At 31.9% G+C, this 25,632-nt stretch overlaps 1 protein-coding gene across 2 annotated transcripts; it reads left to right on the forward strand.

Moving 5' to 3' along the window:
• The first annotated feature begins 185 nt into the window (after nt 1–185).
• Nucleotides 186–23,980, forward strand: LOC106115710 (beta-3 adrenergic receptor). 2 transcript variants are annotated; one of them, XM_013309169.1, is made up of 4 exons: nt 186–289; nt 20,266–20,535; nt 22,313–22,531; nt 22,659–23,980. In XM_013309169.1, exons 2-4 carry the CDS (start codon nt 20,401–20,403, stop codon nt 23,757–23,759), a joined length of 1,455 nt encoding a protein of 484 aa, XP_013164623.1. In that variant the 5' UTR covers nt 186–289; nt 20,266–20,400; the 3' UTR covers nt 23,760–23,980. The 2 variants fall into 2 exon arrangements, with proteins under 2 accessions (XP_013164623.1, XP_013164621.1); XM_013309167.1 differs by lacking the exon at nt 186–289 and adding an exon at nt 2,714–2,858.
• Nucleotides 23,981–25,632: the final 1,652 nt, after the last annotated feature.

Here is a 25,632-nt window from a genome sequence, read left to right on the forward strand (position 1 = left end):
AAAAAATAGTAGGATATAAAGCATCTAATTAACGAACCATTTGTACTGGCCACTAATAATGTCGGAGCCGCCTAATGGATAGAAAAAAAATCTGCCTTAGTTGAACTTCAGTCGTTCTCTGCGTATGGTGGATGGCGGGTGTTTGAAGTTTCAGATTATTTTCATTTCGCGAGATCATAGGCGCTTTTGTTATAATAAAATGTGAACTTTTTAAATCGTTTCTATATAAAACATTGAATGGATAGATTAACTGTAACGTTTTGTGCAAAATAGTGTTAATATTTTAAAGGTGAGTATTGTTACATTTACACTTTTTGAAGTTAAATTTTTAGGTTATTATTTTATACTTTTTTCTGGTAACCTACAGCTGTCATTTTAAGTTAAATAATAACCGTATTCTAAGCTGATTGTTTTACGTATCGTTGTTACATTTTATTTTGAACAAAATGTTTTGAAATAAAATGAAATTAAAATTTAGACCAAGAATTTTTTTCTTTATAGTTTCATTAAACATTAACGGCTGTAATGGCCTTACTAATTTTAAAGTAAATTTATATATTTTATATTTAATTTTAAGATTTGCAGAGATTACAAAGGAATTTTCGTAATTTTAATGTTTATATCAATTCTATTGTTACGTCCTAAAAAATAGCTTTGGCCCTTTTCCAATGAGCCAAATACATGTTATTGAATTTTGAGAATTTTTCTTTAAACTCTTCAAGGCTTGCTAATCGAGTAAACATCAATGATTAATAAACATGTGAGCTCTTTCAATATTCAAGGCTACGTGTGGGAACGGTTAGTGTAAAAGACAACGAAGAATTTTTTTTGCGTTTCTAAAAATTTACTTATATACGCGAAATTTAAAAAAACATTTATCTCCTCTCTAATATCATAAAAATTTGAAAAATCTTACAGGTTTATGCTCCAACGTACTGTTTAATATTATGTTGTAGTTTTTATTTTTTACTTTATAATGATTAATGTTCGAAAAAATATATATTGTAACGTTTTTAAACGCAAAGTTTTATCAAAATCTGAACAGTGGTCCTAAATATATAAGAAATAGAATATAAAGATTTATATAAGTTCTATAGTTTTTACAGTATACCATAATAGTATTATTGTGTAGAAGGCTTCACATTATATTACCAAGGCGTCGTTAAATTTTATATGCATCATATTTTACTTATTACTAGGCGCGGCTATACTGGTCGACACTAAACTAACTATATGATTTTTGTTTTTATTAATTACGTGTATACATCGAAAAAGTTATCGAACAGGCATAGGGACTTCATGTCAATGTTTTTTCCTCCGCCATTTTGAAAATCGCCGAGACTTTTCTGACGGCGGTCGCGATAAACGCTATTTCGGCGAATTACGATAGCCGCAAGTTCGTTTGCTGCCTTATAATATAAATTAGAAAATAAGGCCTCCGATATGCACCGCATGAGTGTGTGGCCGTGGTATTGCACTGTGCACCCAAAAAAAAGGTATGTATTCCCACCGTATGTTCGAAGGTAGAATGGAGATGGGGGAATTATTAACTATAATGTAACAAAATGTGTATTAGTTTAATTATTCGTTATTCGTATAATCGAGCTCATTTGCAAGGAAATATGATCTTCATTAAATTTTCGTATTTAATTCGTATTAAAATTATAATTCATCGCCTTCCTACTTGCTTTGATGTGTGTTTTTATTCTGTTCATTAAGAAACAGGATCTAGATACTTTTAAACATTTGAACTTCAAAAAGTGAGTAGGTGCATAATTCGTCTTTTTTATGGTTTTCACGTCAAAACTATGATTCAAGCGAACCAATTTAGATGATACTCCCGATAAAATATTCTTTCTACATATTATATTTTTAAAATTGGATCAGTTTTAGAGTACCTATTTCAAAATGAATGACAAAAAGCTACTCACTCCCAATCTGTGATACTCGTTCGAAATATAATTTCCGTAATAATGCTCGGGGCGGCTACTTAATAAACCAATGACAGAGAGCCCTCATTAATATTCCTCTACATTATTATATTTAATAATAATGAACCACTGTAATAGACGTTTTTGAGTATTTTTATTTTACTTATTAAGTTAAATTCGTTGAAAAGTTTAAAGAACAGTTAATAAAAAGGAAAACATCGTAATTCAACGTGTGAAGTCAACCAACCCGCACTAAGCCTGTATGGTTGACTATGACCTTGTCACCCCTAGCTTAAGGTAGGCTCCTCAGTGGGGACGTATAGTGAGCTGATGATGATGATCCGTGACACAATCAGTATATACTTCTATATAAATTGATATCTTTTGATAAATCTATAAAATTGTATATAGTACAGACATTAATATCGCAATTTTTATCGTAGTCTATTCGTATCTTAAGTTAAAATAAAATTGCATCTTTTCGACAAATGTGGGTTAAATTCATTAGCACTAATGTTACGTAGCGTCACATTCAAACTAGACTAAACTTAATTGTCCTAACAATTAGTTATTGACAAAATTGTTAATGATTTTGTTCTTGTATTGAAATCCGAAGTATGAATTGATAAGGAAATACCTGTTGAGGGTCGTCACGTGTATAGGCTAGTCGATTTTCGTTTCCTACCAACGTGTTAAAACAATCTTAGCTCTACAGCTGGTGAAATTCAGTGGCACTTCAGTCGCTTTCAGTGGCTCTTCGGAGGTGGTTGTGTCCCGCCCGCCCGCTGAATTTCGTTATTAAAATCCGCGAGTACGTGTGCTGAAATTGTGTCGTAAATAATTTATGAATACTTTTCGTAAAAAAGGTTTTTGATTAAAAGAAAAGCGGACCCGTGTTTCTGTGGTAGCTATAGGAATAAAATCAAGGTAACTTTTTGGGTATTATTTAAAGTATAATAAGTTATTTCTGTATTTTTAATAAACTTTAAGACTTAGTAATATGACAAAGTTTTCGTATGATAACTTATGATTTAGTAAATTTAATGAATCATTACCTATAACAAGAAAATTCGATTTTTTTTTAGTTTTATCAATTAGTTTGCATTGGCAAAAAGATTTTTTCATAAATACAAATGTAGTTTGTTTTTCACATATTTCGAAAAAAAACTTGATGATGCAAGTGTAAAAAAAATTATAGTTGACGATTTCATTATTGCATATGAATAGCGGAAACCTACATCTCTATAATGTTGACATTGAGAAACAAAATTGATTCAAAGCTAAATAGGTCTAGTGGGCGCGGCAAAGGTATAAAAAACAAATAAGGTGTTCCTATTCAACTATGGATATCAGTGTAGCAAACATGTTATTCATACTTTTTTGTCTCGTAGTCCTCTTGTTCTGTCTTCTCTTAACGTTTCGGGGAATCCCCTGCTGATATATTTGTACTCTAATTTATAAGTCCTATTTTATTTCTCGCTGCTTCCCGGGTTACCCAGACCATTTTGGGAATCACTAGTGTCAGTTTTTTAACGGACTTTTTATCTTACGTTATCAAGACATTTTTGTTTTGATAACGTTAAATAAAAATAATTTTGTCTACCCTGCAATTGGAACCCAGACCTTGAACGTTTATCACATTTGCTATGCTTTTTACTCGTGATTTATTACATCCTTTTTACGTATCACTGACTCTTTGCTATGGGAGTTTTATTGCAATTATTCTATTTAGGTTACCACACGATCAATAGATACATTTGTGTTGGCGGCTATTCTAATAAATCGTCACATGTTGACCCCTTTTGAATTCTTGTATGAAATCTTAGGTCATGCCAAAAACTACTGCCATAATGGTAATTTGTTTCATCAAAAGATAATACTTTTCTTTCATTTTGATTCGCAATTGTTTTTTGTTACGTATACTATAAATACTTTCATTTCTACAATAATTTTTACGTATTTTTAAATAATTCCAAATATCGTGTTACTCTTGTATTACCTTTGTCTACTCCATTTGTATTAAAAACAGTAAGAGTTATAATAGAATATATGTATAAATATTGCACACATTTTTCCCAGGTGTGCGATAAGTTCACTCATATTTTATGAGTGTTTTTGACGCCATGACACTTTTTGTTAGGGTGTAACCTTGGCTTTTGGCATAGATTCGGAGGGCGAATAGTCGCCCTCCGAAGCACATAACTTATTAACACAATAGTGTGTTAATAAGTTATGTGCTTTACAAACAACCTTATTTCTGTTTCCATCTTTTATTTTTGACGTTAGAAAATTATAAATTTATGTACAAAATAGTTATGTTATGTATTCTTTAATGTTAAAAATAAAGTGCTTATGTAAAAAATCTTCAAGATTTTAATTCCGTTTGAGATTAATGTTAAGTATCTTGTATGAAATATACTAAATAATTTAAAATAAAATGTAGATTTTTATTAGTAATACGTTTGAATAAACGGAATTTGATTATGGTTGTTGAAATAAACAGGGCTTCAATATTAAAAAAAATAATAAGACTTTCGCTCTAATTTCTACTCCTTTGTTCTGGTTAGTTCTTGGTCAATGTTTCCATTACGATTAACGTAATTTATTTTTTTATTTCATATTATTAAATGAGCCAAATCTCTTATACTAATATCCACCTGCATTGGTTTCTTTTGTACGAATAAAAGAATTCATAAAAGTGGGTCTGGATAGATGCCAATACGATAACGGGTCAACGGCAGGGAACTGTCAAAATATGGGATATTTTTATAATAACTATTACACATAGATTATAAATATACTATGTAATAAAATTAGATTGAACATTAGGGACAATGAAACAAAGAAAAAGGAATTTCAATCTATAAAATCGGTCAAGCTTTTTTATAATCGTGAAATTATCTCAGTCCGGTAATAACAGAAAAATAAATGGAAATGAAGTTTCCATTTCATTGAAAATGGAAACTGTAATTAAGTTAAATCTAATCTTAATTGTCTTATCATGTAGAAATTCAGTATCACAAAATAGCGGAAATGACAGTCATAAATATATTAGTTAATTATGTTGAATCAGAACAATTTCAATGTGAAAATAATTGTTTTAAACACTTTGTTTCAGCGAGAGCTATAAAGTTAAATAGTTGATTATTTATTTTTATTATTCTTGTTGGTTAATTGAGCAGCGGTCTTAATTGAAATTTGAAACAATAAAGTGGTTACGAGGTAATAATAAAGTGAAATGTGGTTCATTTATTTCAACCGATGGAAACAAAACAATTTCGTTGATAAAAATCAACATGAATTCACTCATTGTTATGATATTTTTTTAAATTCTTTTCATCAATGGATGATTTTATTTCATCTCTTTTTTCCTACTCCTTCCTTCCGTCCTTCGCGTGCGAAATAATATTTGACGTAAATAAACCATGAGGTCAAATAGAGTCCTATCTACACACCCATATTTATGTAACATTTATAAATAGGATTTAATATCGAGAATTCAGGCACAAATCAGATCACAAATAATTAAATTTGGAGTTGGAAAAATGTCTAAGTAATTTTGTATGTAAGGTTCTAAATCTAGTTAGATTTGATACTGTAATACTAAACATTTGGTTTAACAAATATCACGCTATAAATTATAATTTTAGTACTAGCATGTAAGGTTAAAAGGCTTTTAAACAAATATTTCCGACTTCAAACTATTCACACAATGTTAGGGTTTCGTGTCGTTCATTTCTAGAATTCCTCAGGGTGGGTTTATTATGGAATAGTGAAAGTCTATTCATAATAAACCCGCCCAGACAATTTTCAAAGGGTTGCGGAAATTTTATGATGTTATATTTAATATGAAAATTAAATTTTTGACAGGTGTATTTGTAGGTTAGAAATTATGTATCGAAGCTATGAATATCAATTAAATTACTCCAAAAAATACAATTACAGACTGTTTAGTTAGTGTGTTTTAACCCTATGATCGCCGGAGATTGATATTATAGACGTCAATGTGACTATAAAATAGTACGTTTTACCCTTAAATATGCATCATCAAAACTGCTTCTTAAAATGAAAGGGATAAGCAACCGAAACGCATTGCTATACGTGATAAATATGCCAGGTTTATGTCGAAATTGACTAGTAAAAAAATCACAACAATTGATAAAAACTATGTTTGCATGTAGATAAAATCTGAAAATATCATTTAGGTATAAACGTATAAACTTGGTCGACATTAAAGAGCGATCAAGGAATGTGATTACTGAACGTGACCGAGTACGTAAATTGATTAAGTCTAATATAAATGAAGTGCCGATAACCTAATAGGGTCTGCGAGTTTGGATCTCTTAATGGATTTCAATTTAGTTGATAAACTATCGCTAATATTTGTATTTCTTATAACAAGGCGTGGGATGGTTGACGAATTGACGATCGAATAATTTTTTTTAAGAAAATCACATACTAAAAGGTGAATGAAAACATCGATGAAATCTGCAAAGAAATTCAAAGATATGTGTGAAGTCAACCAATCCGCATTGGGCCAGCGTGGTGGTTATAGTGAGCTGAAGATGATGATGATGATATTGATAATATATTGAAATTGAAACTTGATTAACTTTAATCAAAATTTCATGTCTACCAAGCCATTCTATATAACGATACAGACATTAATCCTTCTGAAAAATCAATATATATTTAATTAAGTTACTATTAAATTGCTCCAGTACACAGATAATAAAATACTTTAGTAAAATAACCTTGCTGAAGCTACCTTTGACAAATTATAGTCTATATTAAATTACTCCATTGTCAAGTCTTGAGACTGATTAGGTGTAAAATATTATCTCTCAGTGTTGGTTCACTAGTTACTGGAAACTAAAATATTATACTAGATGACTAATTCTCTCTACCAGCTTGTGTTACGGTGATAATTTAAAATGAACACATAACTGATGTGTTGATAAACTAAGAAAATAGATATTTTTGTCTGTGCAATCTAGAAAATTATATTTTATGTGGACTCCCATCATTATTGTAAAAAGTTTGAACATCACAGCAGTAATTTGTATTTTCTGTTTTACACTCTTCAGTGAAGGATACCAAATTATATAGTTGTTTTATTTTGAATTAATAAAATATGAGTTAGTGTTTCTTCATGTATTTTTTTAATATTATATAATCTACTAAGTTCATTTTACTTTTTTAATATTAACTATTTGAACCAATGACAGATAAGCAACTAATCTTAACGTATTTTAAAGCAACACGTGTAAAAGTATTTCTTTCTTTTAAATGTAATAACTACTACATATTTTTTGTTCTTTGAAAATATTACTCGTACACTCTCGGCAAAGTCTTTCCTTGGATTTGCAACGATGTTTAATGACAATATAAATATCTTGGGATTTAATTAACTATTTTGGTGAATTAAATAGTATTTCTTTTTAATTCGATCACATATTCATTGTCTGGCTTTAATTTATTTGGTCTAACAACGAAACTATGCTTGGATAACAAAGTACTCTATTGTACATCGAAATTTAACTACGTTGTAACGATAGCGGACATGAAATATTCTTTATTTTTGAAAATAGAACTTTTTTAAAAATTCGGTTACAATTTTTTTGTAATAATATTTGGTCGAACGAAAGTCGTTACAATGTTCAGTCAGTTCTTTTTCTTTTTAAAACAAAGGGTGTTTGGAAAAAAAGCCGAACGAAAGATATCGCATTTCTATTTTATGCAATTGAAATACTTTCACACATGTTTGACGTCCGTATCGATTAATTCGCTTAGAATGGACTTTCGAGAACTAAATTATTACAAACCCTACGATGTAGCGTGTGCAACACCGAGGGACTACCCTTTTGTGTCATGATAAAGTTGTGTTCATACAAAAAAATGTTGAATATTCACGTACACAGTTTGTTATGTTTTGTGAACAAAAAAACATAGACCGCAACACCAGATGGCAAAGGGAACGAACCCAAACGAGCACATTCTGCGGTTTTTATGATTTATTTTATTCAAGAGGGTGCACTGCGCTACATTGCTCGTAAAATTTCTAGTACAAAATAGACATTTTATGGGTGTTAAGAACCTCCCAATATTTCAATTCTCAAACCGCATAAATGTATATGTTTTGAATTTTTTATACCTAGAAATGCAGGTTTAAATTAATTTCTAAGTAACTGTACCTCATCGTATTGTTATATCTTATAATTAATTTTAGGACATTGGAAACTTTTAGTTCATGATGTTAGCCTTTTGTGAAAATCAAATTTAAATCAATCTATATTTCTACAAAATGGGTCGACGAACAAATATGTCTATGAATGACGTTTTCGGAATAGTATCAAAGCATGCGATGATAAATCACGAATGTGCATTACTACGCTATATTCACCATAAATTACATACAAATATTCGGAATATTTACGTTCATATATATGAACGATCGTCAAACCTTCCAAGATCAGGAGGCAATTTGATCAAGGGGTAAAACAATTGAAAGTCGTTGAGTCATATTGAGAACGTGATTAAACTAAATATTTTCTTTAGAATTTTTAACAGATTACTTTTAGTCACAATAAGAACATTAATAAATCAACAGTTATATACAACGACATATAATTATGTACATTATGTTCTTTGAAATCATCGTCCTCCAGCCAAATGAACTATTTCATGTAGCATAAAATAAATCGTTTTAATAAAGCGATGAGGGAGCGTTATTTTTTTAGGTTATGAAAATACTAAAACGAATTTCTGAAAGTCAACCTTAAAGTCTGTTATTCCCCTGAAATGTCCTATTATAAATTAATTTAATTTATTAAAAAAGCTAAATATTTTTAGTTCGAATAAAAGCAATCAATATATAGTACTATGACCTTAAAGGTGTGGTTGTGTAGACTATATCTATAAAATTTTATGTCGAGATTGCGGCGGGGCGAGGTACCTTTTAAAAATCATGCTATTGAAAAGAGAATAAAGAGAGTCTTATTAAATTTTGTTAAGGTATTGTAGCCAAAATTTTTCAAAGATATCGAAGAAGAAATACCTTAAACAAGGTATGTTAGGTTTGATCTTTATTACAAATCGAAAGAGAAAATATGTATATCTTCATAAACGAACATGATGTAAGCATGGTTGTGATTATTAGAAAGTTATTATAATATAAAACTGTATAGAGACATTTAAAAATCTATATAAAATAGTGCAATGAAAAGAAATAGTTATGGTTAGTAATAGTCGGTAAAGAGTAATCACGAGCCTTGATCGAAGATATTGAACACGCGTTTTATTTTTTTGCTTTTTAACCTTGAAAATGTTTTAGTAAAAATACTACATCTAGAGCGATGTCTAAACTTTTATTTTGTAGATAGGTTTCAAAATTGTACATGCTTGGAAACCTTGCTTTTTTAACTTATGAAGTTTTCTTTTCATTTTTCGACATCGTACACTCCCGCCAGGTCCTGGTGTGCCCTTGGGTTACTTGGGCTATTTTATAAATCCCTAATCTAGAGTTTACAATTAATAAATACAGAGGCGTTTAGGACTTTAGCCAAATAGTTACATATTTAATATCACTACAGCGTAAATGTAAAATGACTCATGATTAAATAATTAAACATTCTCATACATTACATTTGGTCGGTAATGAATTCGGGCATACGTTATGAGTGTGCCCAATGAAACCGAGTTGCCTTTTGTCAAAGTATGAATGTCAAACATAGAGCAAGTTGTGAACTCTAACACAAAGCTTACTTGAGGGTTAAGTTAAAATTAATATAAGTTTGGTAACTTGTAAATATTTGAAAACTGAATGAGCTTTTTGGTTGCAACTATATCGCAGTTATTCCTTAGTTATTGGGTTGTCTTCTTTATTGTAATACTTGCTATACAAAGATATTGCCATCCTGCACATTCTCTTTGATAAAACAGAGACGACAACATTTTTCTTTTACTGCTACGATAGATTAATTCACGATTACTTAGTATCATTATAACATGCGAATAATGTTTGTTATGAATATCTTGTTAAAATAATTTTAAATTATTTATATTTGTAAATATGAATATGTTAATTTAATTTATGGATTTAATTAAGTTCTGAAATATACATAACAAAGATGGCCTCATTATATCCCATTAGGCAGATCGCCAGTTCTAAATATTAAAATAACTTAAATTTACGCCATCTTCATAAACACTATTAAGTTGATATATAGAGTCTAAATATTTATGTGTTATGTAACAATGTATTTCTACTATCACTGCTATCTTTATATATATAATTGTTATGTGAGTGTGTATGTCACTGAACTTCTCTCAAACGACTGGACCGATTTTGATGAAATGTTTTGTGTGTGTTAAAGGAGATTTGGGAATGGTTTAGATTCACAATTTTCATCAAATATTAACTTCATATTAATTTATTCAAATTAAAGACGTGTAGACAGGACAACGTCTGTCGGGTCCGCTAGTCTATATATAAAAATCAATTGCTGTTCGTTAGTCTCGCTAAAACTCGAGAACGGCTGAACGGATTTATCTTATCTTGGTCTTGAAAGGTTTGTGGAGGTCTAGGGAAGGTTTAAAAGGTGAGAGAAATGCGAATAATTGCCGGGAAAACCCTTTAGGAAACTTTTTTTTCAATTCCGCGCGGACGGAGTTGCGGGCGACGGCTAGTCATGTTATATATATCAAAGTACATAGAGTAAAATTTTAGAAATTAGAATTGAGAAAAGTACTATTTGTCAATGTCCGGAAAGTCTGCTCCTAGTTTCTTCAATTAATTTATATAAATTTAGAATAATCTGCTTTGCCAAGGTTTTAGCAGAATGAAAACAATGTCGTCTCATAACCGTGTAAAATATTTGTTATTACATCGGGAGTAAATTTTTTAATGTTGTACGAGTTTCTTGTCAAAAAGAAATATTTTGCCTATCGTTGTGACCAAAATGTCCATTTAAAAATATTATCTCTGTTTAGTCAAAGATGAAAGACAGGGATGACGATATGTTTTGTACAAAGAAAATACTAAGAGTAAGTAACAAATTACACTAGGAAACACTGTAACAGCAAAATGTTCATGGGCAGCATTAAAAACCAAACGACTTCAACTTTTATCAAAAAAAAAATTGCAAATCTACGTTTCAAAAACAATATTTTCTATCTATTTTCTTTTTCATTTCATCAAAAACATTTGTTTTACGATTTATGTCAATACATATTTAACGGCTACGAAGACATTGATGCTAATTTAGCTGTTAAACTGTCGAAGTTTATCGTAGATTGTGCGGATCATTCGCAGTACGTTGTTGAACAGCTGCCGGTCAGTTATTTAGCGACAGGCAATAAACGACACAAATAGCTCGTCTGCCTGCTACTCACGAGTTAACGCTGATGTAAATGATGTACTTGATCGACTAACCCACGATCAATGACCATTCCATTTCATTTTCAATTGTATTTACCAAAACACGAATTTGATTAGACTTTATATACTTCCTATTTTACATTGCACAGATCATAGTTCATGTGCCACGTGTTCGAAAGACATCGACCACAACGATCGCTACGACTTAGGGTCCGTCAAGAAGCGAGTGTATCACCATCTCAAAGGCCGGCAACGCATCTGGGGTTCCTCTGGTATTGCTGATGTCCATGGCCGTCGTGGAACACCTCGGTGTTTCCGCTGCTTGTTTGCCCCCTTCTCTTATAAAAAAACAAGCTGTGAATAAACCTGCACGGTTATATTATGGTTAAATTCTACATGCCACAATATAAAGTTGTGATACAAGATGTACAAAAAATTCTATTTCTTCCCTTCCCGTGGGTGAGAACAAAATCTTTGTATAAAACAAATCATATCTGTCATTATCTTTGACAAAAAAGAGAAAACAGAATGTTTTAAACGGAGACTTTGCTCTCAGAAATCTACGGTTAGTCATACGAAAGCAAAACATATTATGACGACATAATTATGTATGGAAACGCGTGTGCTAAAAAAATTTGCTTTATTGCTTTGTATAAGAAATATATGTGTATCTATATGTAAGTACATTTCTAAAAGATTTTCACAGAACACGGTAGAGATACAAATTGCACATCGATCATAATTATTTTCAGGTGTATTGCGGCGAGAGGAAGTCGTTAAAGTAATTTGGCGATGTAATTGGCCACCTGCGTCTGTGACGAAATCCTTTCCTACAAATAACCGATGCAGTTATAATTATTTTTCTTATATCATATGAGCAATGGTGCTCTAGCACCGTAGTCTCACAGGTGGATTTCATTCCATATTCTAAATATAGGAATGTCTTTGCTATAATTTAACAATTATAGAGTAATATTGCCTAACATTTAGGCTTATCTTTTTTTATAAATTAATCTTTGTAAGCTACTTTTTCTTACGCTGTTTTTCGTTTAATCCTCTCAAATCACGAAACGGGTTAATGGTATTTTCATCTAATTTTACAATAATTTATAGGTAATAAATAGACAATTTTTTCTTATTTGTTAATATTAAGATTTTAGTTATTGAATTTCAAAACTAATTTAATTTAAATTATTAATAAGAAAACTTGAGCGGTATTAACGAAACCAATATTTTATTATTAAATCCCAATAAGTGCTCAATAAGTGCCATCGACTCCACTTTTACGCTTCATAGCGATGCAATAAAATCTTCAGCGTGAACTTTATTAAAAAAACATTATATTTCAAAACAGGTTGAACATCTGTAATAATTTGAAGTTCATTCAGTAAGGGAAAATATTCATCTAAATATCGACTGACGCGACGATGTGAGCCCTCAGAAAGTTCTATGTATGTACCTTTGAAGAATTTTTAAGTTGAAATTTTTATTCTTTTTAATTTTCGATTTAATTAACTCTATTCTATGTTGTAAGATTATAATACGTAATAGACATGTTAATTTAAAGACCTATAATTTGTATTACAAAAAAGTATTTGAATTTCTAGAGTTACATCTCTTAGGAGATCTTTCACATTATGTTACTCTTTTCGTGACACGAGTCGATAATTATGGGCACCTTGACTGAACTCATATATTTGACGATGTGTACGCTTCCATGTATTTGTGCAGAGTGGGTGTTTCAATTAATTTGGCGACTTTGGGTGTACATATAATTGATCACTTTAGGAGTTCGTATATATCTGTATATCTTTTGCCACTTTTTTGCAGTCGACTGTACTTATACACACTACTAGATGAAAGTTAGATCCTACATTTTATTTCGATACTAAATAACGTAATGTTATTTGAATGTATTGATTGATTAGGTTACAGGGAAAGCTTACGCTTAAGTAAACAAAGTGGTGTACTCTGAGGCATAATTAAATTGCGTTTGCATTACGGAGACGGAAAGTTGTTTCAGTAATTCAATAATTTATTCCGGCTGCCTGTTGACATTCTACGCGCCAAATTACTTTCGATGCTTCTGTGAAATTGTGATACTGTTACTGAAACTCTATCTATTTATTGTTAGGGTTTTTGTTACAAAAAGGTGATATAATAGCACTAAAAAATGATAAACCTTATGAACGTACGTATTATGGTCGTATGTAGTAGTTCTATCTTTCCTTAATGTTTTATATTTCTCCTCCTAATCTAAATTCAATATTACCTTTAGTTTCATAGTCAAAATACTTTTACTGAAACATAATGTTATCTCTACTTAATAAAAGACCTGCATTTGCCTACGACGTCTACGCGCGTGATAAAAAAAAATTGTAAATATGGGATATATTACTAAGTTATAATTTAGCTTACTAATGGAATATTTGTAATTGATCCATTACTTTCGGAGTTTATTTGTTATATACAAAAACGAGAATCTTTTTTGTATAACATTTGTAAAGATAATAAGAGGGAAGTTAAAGAGTTTGAGAGTAGTGGAAACTCATGGTAAGAAACATAATAATCGAATTCAATACGTCACCAAATTAGATATTATGTAGTGAACAAAAATCCACGACAGTTTTATGAGAGCGTTAATCGTTATAATAAATTTAATAGCATCCGTTATCCGCAACACAAAATGTTTATTTTTAAATTACTTTGACATTGAATGTGATGTTATCATTCATATATCATTTGTATAAAATTTATATGTAATAATGTCTCCTCATGAATACAAACAGGACACAATTTCATATTGTAAATCATATTCATCGTTTTAGCTACAAACATGTGTGTGTGTGTGTGTGAGCTTTTATTATTTCTAATGGTAGAGAGTAAAACTAATAACTTCAAAAATTTAAACCAGTTTTGTTATTTCAGTATAACAAGATACATCCAAATTATTCACTCAGCTTGAAAGAATATTGCGTCTTTTGTACTCGTATATATAATAGTTTTCTAAAATATTATAATATTTATAAACTAAATTTTAAAGAAAATCTGACGTGTTTTTCTTTGAGAATTATTTAATAAATATTCAAACAAAAGTGCATAATAATTCACAAAGTGAAAATTTAGTTCTTAGCCACACTTACACACACAGTCTTTTAATGGTCGCTTAGGGAGTCGCTTAGCGAAGATTTTGCGAGTGAAATCAAACCTAGGGGCTGGCTTATGATACCAGTGAATGTGTAATTAACAAGCTCTCTTGGTAAATGGCTGTCAGTGTTATTTAATAATCTTATTCGTACGAAATTCTATTGACATTAAATCAGAGAGGTCATGTCCCCGTTATGTCAGTGTTATTTATAAAGGGACGGAAACTGATGCTGCCGCGGATGCTCTAGTATTTGACTGAATTGTGAAATTGAGCGGCTCGTTTGTTTTACAAATGTAGGCCAGAGCTTTTGGACCCGCATTAGTTAATATACATTTGATTTATTGACAGCCATTAAAACACTGTTCAAATTTAAAAATCGAATAGTTTTTTATTTACGAATAACCAATGCCTGCCAACTGAGTGGTAAACAAATTATGCATATTTAAAAAAAAAAGCTTTGTTTATTTCATACTGGCACTAAAGGAAATCTTTTTCGTGGGTTTTGTTTTGCAAAATACAAATAAAAAAAATTTAAACATCAAATTCTTTCTTCCTGTGAAAGGCGTTTTTGTTATAGAAGACGTACTACTTGAATTCGAGATAAAAGCTGTCATCTCAAAAAGAATTGTAAAGTAAGTTTATTTTAAAAAGACTATTACGTTAAATTTTTGTAAAGGGTACAAAGACTCGCTGTTGAGCTATGGAAACTAAAGTTATTTACCACAAATGCTACAAAATAAAACGTCTTTACTCAGCTCTAGTATAGTCGCACAATATAAGAGTATATAATATCAAATCGTTTAAGTATTAATACTAGATCGATTGACCTCTAAAGTCACATCTAATAGCCGATGTCTATTAAATGAAATAGCCGCAAAATGGCGATCGTAATAGCTTGTAAAATAGCTAATTCTTACTGGAACGTCGTCGAGTCGGAATCACGTTTAAGAGCAAATTACGAATCATTTCCAGAAAATCTTTTGTATTTTATTATTTCTAAGGTTTCACTTTGAATAAATATTTAGGTAATATGTGCCAAGACTTCTTCTGTTTTCTTAAAGCAGATTTCAAAAGCTTTGTGAGATAGCCGTCATACGAGATTATATATTATTTGACCATTTACTTTTTCTTTTCCTTAAAGGCCGCCAACGCATCTGCAGTTCCTCTGGTGTTGCAGATGTCCATGGGTGTCGGTGATACCTCGGTGTTCCGGCCGCTCGTTTTCCTCCTTCTCTAATGAAAAAACCAACAGGATGTTTCACACTACTTTGTGTGTCAAATTAATGCCTATAACTTTATAATATAAACAGTAGCCTAAACTTCAAACATCATGAATTCTCAATTTACTAGTTTGTACCCAAACTACAAAAATAAACAATATTAGTAATTAAAACGAATACAGTTCAATAATTTCACATAACCCATTTAATATTCGTTTGCTGTTGAGTGGAAAACTTGTTTGACTATTCCATGAATTAGTTAAAAACGTGGCTTGAATACAGGCCTCTACCGCAGCGCTTTTGGTTTACCTTAACCTTCAGTTTATTAATTGACGGTCCGCGCTGAGCCAGTTTGTCGATAAAACTATTCAAAATACATTAAACTTTATAATTGTTGCCTAATAGTAATTTCTTTAACATACTTGTCTTACTTATAAATGCGAATTTTTAGATGGATGGATGAATGTCTGGATGGATGGATGTTTGTTTGAAGGTATCTCAGGAACGGCTCAACGGATCTCGTTAAAATTTAGCACAGGTATACAATGTAGTCTGGAAGAACGCATAGGCTACTTATTTAGATTTTTTTTATCCAGGGTAGACGGAGTCGCCAGCGACGGCTAGTGAACAATAAAATTACTGTGATATTGTAGATTTTGGTCATTTTTTGCGATGGAAGATACTACAAACACACGCCTACTTAATAATGAATCGTTATTTCAATTGCCATCCTTTCATTTGTTTTTAACAGTCCAATTTATTCAATTCTTTTTAATAATTTTTTCTCAAAAACTATAAGTAGTAAAGAGTATACTTGTATACTCTCTCGTTATTAAATACTCACCTACATGTAGTCCTTCATGAAATGAGAATCGTAAAGTTTACTAATTTTAGCTACCTCGCAATAGAATTTCCATATCGTGTCACCGAGGATACAATGTCATTGCTTTGGAATTCAATATAGCCAACTGTCTTCGAACAAATGTCTGCAAACTCGGTTATTGGAATTTGCAATGAAATGAAACGCATTTTATACAAATTTTTCTAATATGTACAATATGAAATGATATAGAAAATAGCAAACGTTTACTTTCATATGAATTTTATTATATTTAACTTGTAAAAAAATTACCGGTTGAAAAAAATATATATTTCAGAAAATATGACTTTTTCCGTTCTTGTTTTTAACAACTTTAGTTTTAATTAATAGTAACTTATGTTTTATGATCCTTAAAATATTTTAATTCGATCGATTATATGTGTTTTATTACTACTAAAACTTAACGGTCTCAACGTTATAGTCATAGTAGATTTTTGTCGATAAAGACGTAATTATTCAGCTTGTTTATATTGAGATTGTTATATAACCAGCGCATAAATCAGACGTAGAATTTCGTAATTTTTATGAGTTGAGCACTTTGAGAGACGTATATTGTTTCAAAAAACATCTTCATAATTACACTGTTTAATTATATGCAATATCAAAGCTGCAATAAAGAAAAAAACAGCTGAGAGTTTCATGTAGAAAGTAAAAGCACCGGGTGCTTTTTATTCTTCCAAATTTTATGTCACATAGAGCTGAAATAACCAGAAATGTCGTTTATACGCATACATAGTACATCATAAATTGTGACACTCTATGTAGGTCAACGTTATTTTGGCTGATAGCATTGTTTAGAAAATACAAATTTTATGTTAATGCTATAAAATATGAGTTTACGCCGCCAGGAGTATTTCGTGAGGACAAATGTTATTACTAAAACAGTAACTTTCCACAATAAACGTAAATACATGGTACTTTTAAATGTCTTAGTTTTATGGCTATAAAAATGTTTCACTCCCAAACCCCATATCGTTTTGGTCATATCGTAAAATAGGCAGATGAAACAGGATAATTGATAAAATGAAGAAACCACTTCTTGGGTACCTTATAGCTAACACGATTCAATACTATAGTTGTTTACTTTAGAAATTTACAAAAATATTGTTAATTTGATTTATTCTCTGTCTTGTATTTGAAAGTTAAAAGTTTTTACGCTACGATTCTTTGATTCTTCGGAGCTGACTACGAAAGCTACGGGCTACGGCTACGAGCTGACTAATGCACACCTCTTCTATGAGTGTCATCGATTTAAATTCTGAAGTTTTCCAATCTAAATCCATAGACAATAAATATGTCAGCTAGTGAAATGAGTAAATATAATTTTTCGTTTCGATTGAATTCGACCATTCACTCATTACCTATATAATTTGTTAATAATTTAATATTTAATATAAAGACTTTAAGTAGCTATGAATAACAATGGAAATAGAGTATTCTACAACGAATTAATATATGATCTAATTTGATCGATTAAATCTAAAAATGAGTATTCGGACAGAGTCTATAAAACTTAATGACGTAATAATAGTTCAGATTGCTTTTACTCGATGTTGATAAAGACGTACTATAAATATTACTTGACCTAATATTAATATGTGTAGTTACCAGTAACCTTGGGATTGTAACATTACAATAGATTCACGAATTATTTATGTTATTATATATTCTTGCAAAATTTTCTGTTATATAATTTTTTATTTGTTTTACTTTATTTAAATTACTGAATATAAAAGAGTAATAACAATACATATTTATTCTATTTAGTATAATATATTGCTAAAACTAGCTTTTGCCCGCGACGTTGTCCACGCAGAATTAACAATCTAGTAATAATTTTAGCCTATGTTACTCAGTGGTATATCTCTGTAATGGCAAATGATTTTTTTTAATTAGTTTTTGAGTTTATTTGTTGTATACATGAATAATAATCTTACCGCTTTATAATATTAAACACAGATTAATTAAATGTAGAACTAGTTTTCAGGTATTATTCAGGAAAGTGTTATCAACATTGGGTTGCTAATTCTTTTCGTATTCATGTCATGAAGTATAAATATAAGCTAGAATTATTACGAGTTATTTTTGTAAGGGTGCTCATAAACAAGTAATTCAAGCAATTTGCTAGAGCGCGCTGCTTTCTAGAACTCGAGCATGCGACGAATATGAAATAACCATGATTTGAATACGCTGTATTAAAATTACGTATTTATGAGTTGTTTCTTGCAAAAATTAAGAAAACATTGTTATAGATAATGGAAATCAAATCATCGAATAAAGTATATTAAAACTGCACATTATATTCCCTTTAATTTTATGGTAGATGAGAAAGGCATAGGTTTCATCTGCCCATCTGACGATGATGTTGTTGATGATGATGATGATGGTGATGATGATAATGGTGAAAGTTTTGATCTTATTTTTTCCTATATACATTTTCTCAAGTATACATTTAACATTACTAACTTTAATTAACACTAGGAAACGGGAATGGCTTCAAGCCAACTTTTTCCCGAAGTGTAACCATCCTACAACTGTCGTAACAAAACTTAACTTCAATAAATATTGCTTCAAAATGGGAGAACAGCCAACATATAACTTGTAACGAAAGTTTTATAATCTGGATTGCATTGTTTAATCAATAAATAATGGTATGTTTTTATAGATGGTAACACACGCCCACTTTTTAGCAGACTAGCGTTCACGTCTTTTAGAACTAATGCAAATCAAGAGTTTAATCAAGTAGAGTAGCGGTGTAAAGTAACTTATCATTGCATTCGCCCGCTAATTAATATCTCTTCGGACGTAACAAAGAGCTGCTTTAATGCTATTGATGTTCTCACACTTCTTTAGTTGTTTATGCGCCGCGTCTGGGATATATCTGATTAGCTTACACGTTTACTATTCAGAGCACAACTCTATTTGCAATCAGTAGGATTAGTTTCTACTTTGCCCTTAAAAGTTTTATTCATTTAACGTAATTTGTTAATGTTACTCTAGGATGTTTTGTAATACTCTAACTGGATTTATTATAACAATGACGTTTAAAAGTCATATATAATATGGTAAGTAAATTTAACATATCTAAAATAGATGAATAAATTTCTATAAATATATTTAATAGAAAATTAAAGGAAATTTAACATCAGTTTATCTGTTTTGGATGTGTATGTCAAATGGACTTTGATATACTTGTATACTAATTGATTACTTTTACTCGTCATTGTTATACGACATTCGTTAGAGAAGTAAGAGATTTAGCACAGTTCATACTCCTATATAATTTGTTGGGCTCTTAAAAGTGTAATGTTAACTCAAGTTTATGTTGAAAAAATTTTACGTCTTCGACAAACGACTTAATATAGATAAAAAACATAAAAGGACATTAAGGGGAGGGTTGGTTACGCCAATAATTTAGTTTTACAGCCACATTTCAGGAGGCTTTTTATTTCTTTCGAAGGATGACGATGAAAATTACATAATTTTAACCTAATATTGACTCTTTTTTTGGAATGAAATTTTCTTTTCAATTATTTATTTTATTCGATTGTACGAACAAGAGACACTATATCCAAATTAGTCTACTATATGCTAATTAAAATAATAAAATAAAGTAATATTTATCAAAATTCTACAGATGATTTCTGTTTTTCAATACATTGTATATTTTCTTCGTATGAAAACTTTTAGTGTCCTATTTTTTTCAGGTTATAATTTTTGAAGATGCAATGGAGTGCAGCTGCAGCGGTGAGATGACAAACTCGAACACAATGGAATTCAACACCTCGAACTGGAACGGTTAAACTTGTGATAAGAACAAGGACAGAAAGACCAGGATTACTATGGAGATGAACGGGACGGAAGCACGTGGCGAGGAGGCTATATCACTGGCGTTAAACGTGGCCGTCACCGTCATCTCCGCTATTGGATTGCTGTTAAACGCCTACATATTATTCATCATTGTTATTACTAAACAGGTTTGTCTTGAATACTCCGTCTTATGTTTTGACACGTCGGGAGTTAGAGTACTCTTTGGTCCAGTGTGCCAAGTCAACAAAAGTGTACAACAGAAAATTCATCATTTTGAGTTGTGCAATTATTTTCGAAAATTTTGTTACGAATGATTGTTGGCTTTTTGAAAGTACTAGAGTTTTTTTTTACCGGAAAATACGGCCATATTTAAACCTGTAAATGTAACTGATTAAAAAACTTTTGCTCTTAACGTAGTTAAATTACTCGATGAACTCTTCTGTAATCTGCGAAACGGAAAATTAATTTTCCGCCCCTTTAAAAGTTACCATTTATATGACTTCACTACTTTTAAGAATGTCGAGTTTGAAAAAAACATTTACCAGATATGAAAGTAAAATAAGGAACCTAAATAAAATAAACCTTCAAAGTTTATGACGTAATTATAGAGTAAGGATTGGAAAAACGTAATTGTAATCTCACTTCTTACTTGTTACTAATTTTATAAATGCGAATCTTTAGATGGATGGATGTTTGTTTGAAGGTATCAGAACGGCTGAACGGATCTTGATGAAATTTGGCATAGATGTAGAGCATAGTCTGGAAAACACATAGGTGTTTTTTTAATCTTTATATGTTATGGTTTAGCATATTTTATAAAGTAGATATAATTCCATCTACGAATCATCTTGCAAAAAATAAATAAACTTAAGAGATGAAAACAAAACGTCGATGTATGTAGCGTTTTATTAAATCACCAGCGGTCGCCCGCGACTCCGTCCGCGTGATATTAAATAATCAGTACAGAAGTCTATGCGTTCTTACAGACTATTACATCTGTACCAAATTTCAGCGAGATTCATGCAGCCATTCTGGAGATACCATCTAACAAACATCCATCGTCCATCCAAACATTCGATTAATATTCCAGTTAAACTTGCTAGCACAATATTTTATGCTCTTAATTGTGAAGGATCACCTTAATATTTTAATTATAAATTTTACGCTCGATTTGCACAGAAAGGTCCTAAATTAAGTTCAAGTATTACGACATATATCAACTTGGACAGATAATTAATTTTAGTAATCTCTAGTTCATACACATATGACGAGTACATTGGGTTTAAATCTTTAATATTTTTAAGTACGAAGAAGTATAGAACACTAGCCTCGAGTGCGATTTCAGACTGTAGAGATCGTTGATGTTACGTTATAACTATTATATTATCCATACATCTTTCTATCCCAAAGATATCGTGAATAATATTTTATGTCTATAATATGACATACAAGTAATATTCGTGTAATTTAACTTACGATGTATAATCAGACCTATTTATTACTATTTATGTTTACACAGTTAAATAATTACAGCTGTAAATTGTAAATTTTATTACCCACAAGGATACTAAATAACGAAATTTCCGTTTCAAATGAACTCTGCACCATACAAAGCGGGTGTATATACAACGCTGAATAAACTAACAATGGACAAAGGTGGAATTGTTCGTTACAACTCTACGAGTGTACCGACTAATGTGTTTTCACTGAAGCGAGACTCGTGTTCTAATATGCATTAAGATATCAATTTTGGAATTGTAATTGTGCAACGAACAGTTCTTAATAATATGGTATACATTTAATGTTATTATTTCAACTAATCGTCTCATCTTGTGATATTAGAGGTAATGTTACGAGTTAATTCATTACGTTCGATTTTTGAACCCTCTTACATGTCACTTGTTTTGCCATAAATAATATACTTTTGACTTTCAATATATTTAGCCGGCATCGGCATCGTCCGTGCTTCTGGTGCACTTGGGCGCGGTGGGCGCACTGGCGAGTGGTGCGGCGCTGTGTTGGGGAGGTGGAGCTTGCGCGTGCGGCGCATTGCTACACGCGCTGCACCCGCTGCAGCTGTGGACGGTATGCGGCCTGCACGCCGACCGAGCCGCCGCCATCGCCGCGCCGCTCCACTACGCTGCTATCGTATCTGCGCGTAAGGTGAGCTAAGCGATAGTTACTTCTCGTCGCCTTTTTCTTTCGTCTACTCTCTTCAGCACGAATTCTACACTGTTTTTTTTTTGATTTCATAATTCAATCAATATTAAAAGCTTTCTTCTGTTTATAGGTTTTAATATGTCTCGTTGGAGGATGGATGGCAACTGCAGCTCTTTTGGCACCGCTAGCAGCGGCACAACCGCCGCTGACGTACAGCATGGGCCTCGGAATTTGCACCCCGGACTGCGGCGCAGGACCTACGGCGCTGGGTTTCTGTATACTCTACTCTTTTCTGACTCTGTTATTACCCACCACACTTGTCTTAGTTTGTAGTTTGAAAATACTACGTATAGCCCGTTATCATCGACATAGGATCGCAGCTGCCATCTACGAAGTGACATTGTCGGCGCAAGTTACGGTCACCCACCAACGTAATCCATTTTCTCCTCCGCCACCTCCGCGCCGGCGAGCACTGTCCGCGGTACTACAACCACTTGGCTCCCTGGCATTACTCTATTTTCCTTACTACTGTATTTTGATCTGGCCCGCGGTTGCCATACCACCACAATCGCTAGCTGCTCTATCGGCGACTCTCCTAGCGGCTGCTCCTCCCGTCAATGGCATCTTATATGGTATCCGCAGTAGGGCTTTAAGAGACTCGCTTCGTAACTACAGGAGAAAAAGGATGACAAAAAGTGAGGTGACTCAGGAGATCCAGGCCCGGACACCCAGCGCGTGCGGTTCTAGAAGGCCATCATTGTCGGCGGGTTCGGGGTGCATCCGACCACCGACAACGAGGCGGCTGTCCGACGCTGCGGCGATGGGGTCTCGAGGATCGGAAAGACCGGCCCAACGAGCCGCCTCGTGCAACGTGTTACAAGATTCCCAGGAAGAAGAATATCAACGACCTAGATCGTCGGCCATACCTTTGATCCGAGCGCCACCACACATCGTTTTAGGTCGGGCCCTGGGGCTTGAAGAAGGGATAAGCAGAGATCGGCGTCGCCGTCAATCTCCTCGTATTACTGTCACTCGGGCTATGTCAGATGAGAGCGAATCACCCTCTCGTCGACCGTTGTGTCGCCAGCAGTCGCGCTCGAGTGGTGCCCTTCTGGGCACCATGTCGTGTTCCCGGGCGCTCTCGGAGAATGTGCAACTCGATAATCCAGCCGACGAACAGTTTCTGCTCTCTTGGCCTCAACGTGCTCATGTTAAACATGAGGTTTTATAAAACGGGTATATATAAGATTAAGTCGTGCTTTTGAAATTTATGCGTACAAAGACAATAATGCGCGTACTGTTCGACGTCGAATTAGATTTGTTGTTTCAATTGATATTATTTTAAAAGGCTTTTGCGTCGAACATCAAATCTCTCGACATTCCCGACCAAACTGACCAAAACGTTAACGTATCCTCTATTTTCTACTATCGTAGGCGTAATGATTTACCTTACAGGGTTCCTCCATATCGTTAGCTTTACCTACTGAAGTATTACTCTAGGGTATACTCCTATGAACTATCTGAAATATTCCATAGATTTAAGAACGATTTGATGAGATTATTAATTATATTTTTTGTTAAATTATTTTCTATGAGTATGTTTGTATGAAACGAATATTTTGAGTAATAAATGCAGATAGAAATTATAGATTTTATTGGAATGCATTGCACCGAACTAGTCAGCGTAATGGGTAATTTCACTTTGAAATAAGTTTTGTGTAAATAATAAAACGCTTTCACACCGTCGCCGCCGTCCAGATTGTGGAATCTATTACTCGTTCTGGGGGCTAAAGAAATAGCTTGTAGATTGTAATTTTAAATGTACGAGTAATTGGTTAATTTGCATATAACTTAGGTTTTGAAATGCCATCAAGCGATACCAGGCAGACATAGTTGTTATTCACCAAAGAGATTTTAGCTTCTTGTTTAATTTATAATAAAAAAAAACAATTGAACACCAATAGACAACACATTTGTCAAAGAATAAACTAATTTTATAAAATACTGGCCCATTTTGCATCGTTATAGCCGAATTGAAAGTAAAATGATATATATATCATTTTACTTTATTATATAGAAAGGTTGTTGCTAGGAAATGACAGCCTTTGCTTAGCATCGAGTTAAACGCGCCTGTTAATGTGGTTTTTTTTTTAATTTTTTGTCTATTTGTTGCCATTTTGGCGCTGTGGGTCACGTTTGATAGCGGTGATAATAGATAATAGAGATGGTATAAACTGATGTAACATCAACAGACGCGCTAAAGTTGGAACGAAGCAAAAGCTATCATTTCCAAGAAATAACCTTTCCATCAATACATCGTAGATCATTGTAGCAGACTCATTAAAACAAAAATAAATAAATTATAAATGCCAAATTCTATAACTGTGGGGCTAGACAAAGTGCATTCGCTTAGAAACGATTCCATAGTGAACTTCAAAAATGTATGAAACTGACGTGCGAAAATCACGTGACTTATCGAAAGTTATGGTCAGTTCTATATATTTTTGAATTTTGTTATAGACTAGGTGCGAATGCAGTTTATCTAGCCCCGAAGCATTATATGAATAGTGTCCTTTTCTTCAAATCAGTTTCACAAATTGATGTAGATGTGTGTAATGTTTAGTTTTAGTACAATTAAATAATTCTTGTGACATTCCAATGTTGATGGAAATCGTTTGTAGTTACGTGTAATTGAGTAACCTAATAAAATAAATATTCCATTTGTTTGCTAACTTATGAAAATATTAAATGTTATATTGTACTGCTTTATTAAAACTTTAAGAATGATGTTGAAAAATTATAGATTTAAAAAGAAGTCGTTGATCGTCTAAATATCTAATAAACTAAGCCACAATATTCTATTATAAAATATATATTTACAATTATAAATAATTTCTCTAAGGATATCATTTTTTATTTACTGTAAAGTCAACTGTATATTTGAAAAGTGAATTAATACGCTTAAAAGTATTTTTCATTAGATTAAAATTTAATGGAACTGTTAATCTAGTCAAAGAGCTGTTGTTTATCATGTATATGTTAATTTAATTTAAAGTTTAATAAAAATTAAATAAAACAACTGAAATTATTATTCTCCTTTATTC

This window comes from Papilio xuthus, unplaced genomic scaffold (assembly GCF_000836235.2).
Source record: "Papilio xuthus unplaced genomic scaffold, Pxut_1.1 DF827777.1, whole genome shotgun sequence".
NCBI classification, from domain to species: Eukaryota; Metazoa; Arthropoda; class Insecta; order Lepidoptera; family Papilionidae; genus Papilio; species Papilio xuthus.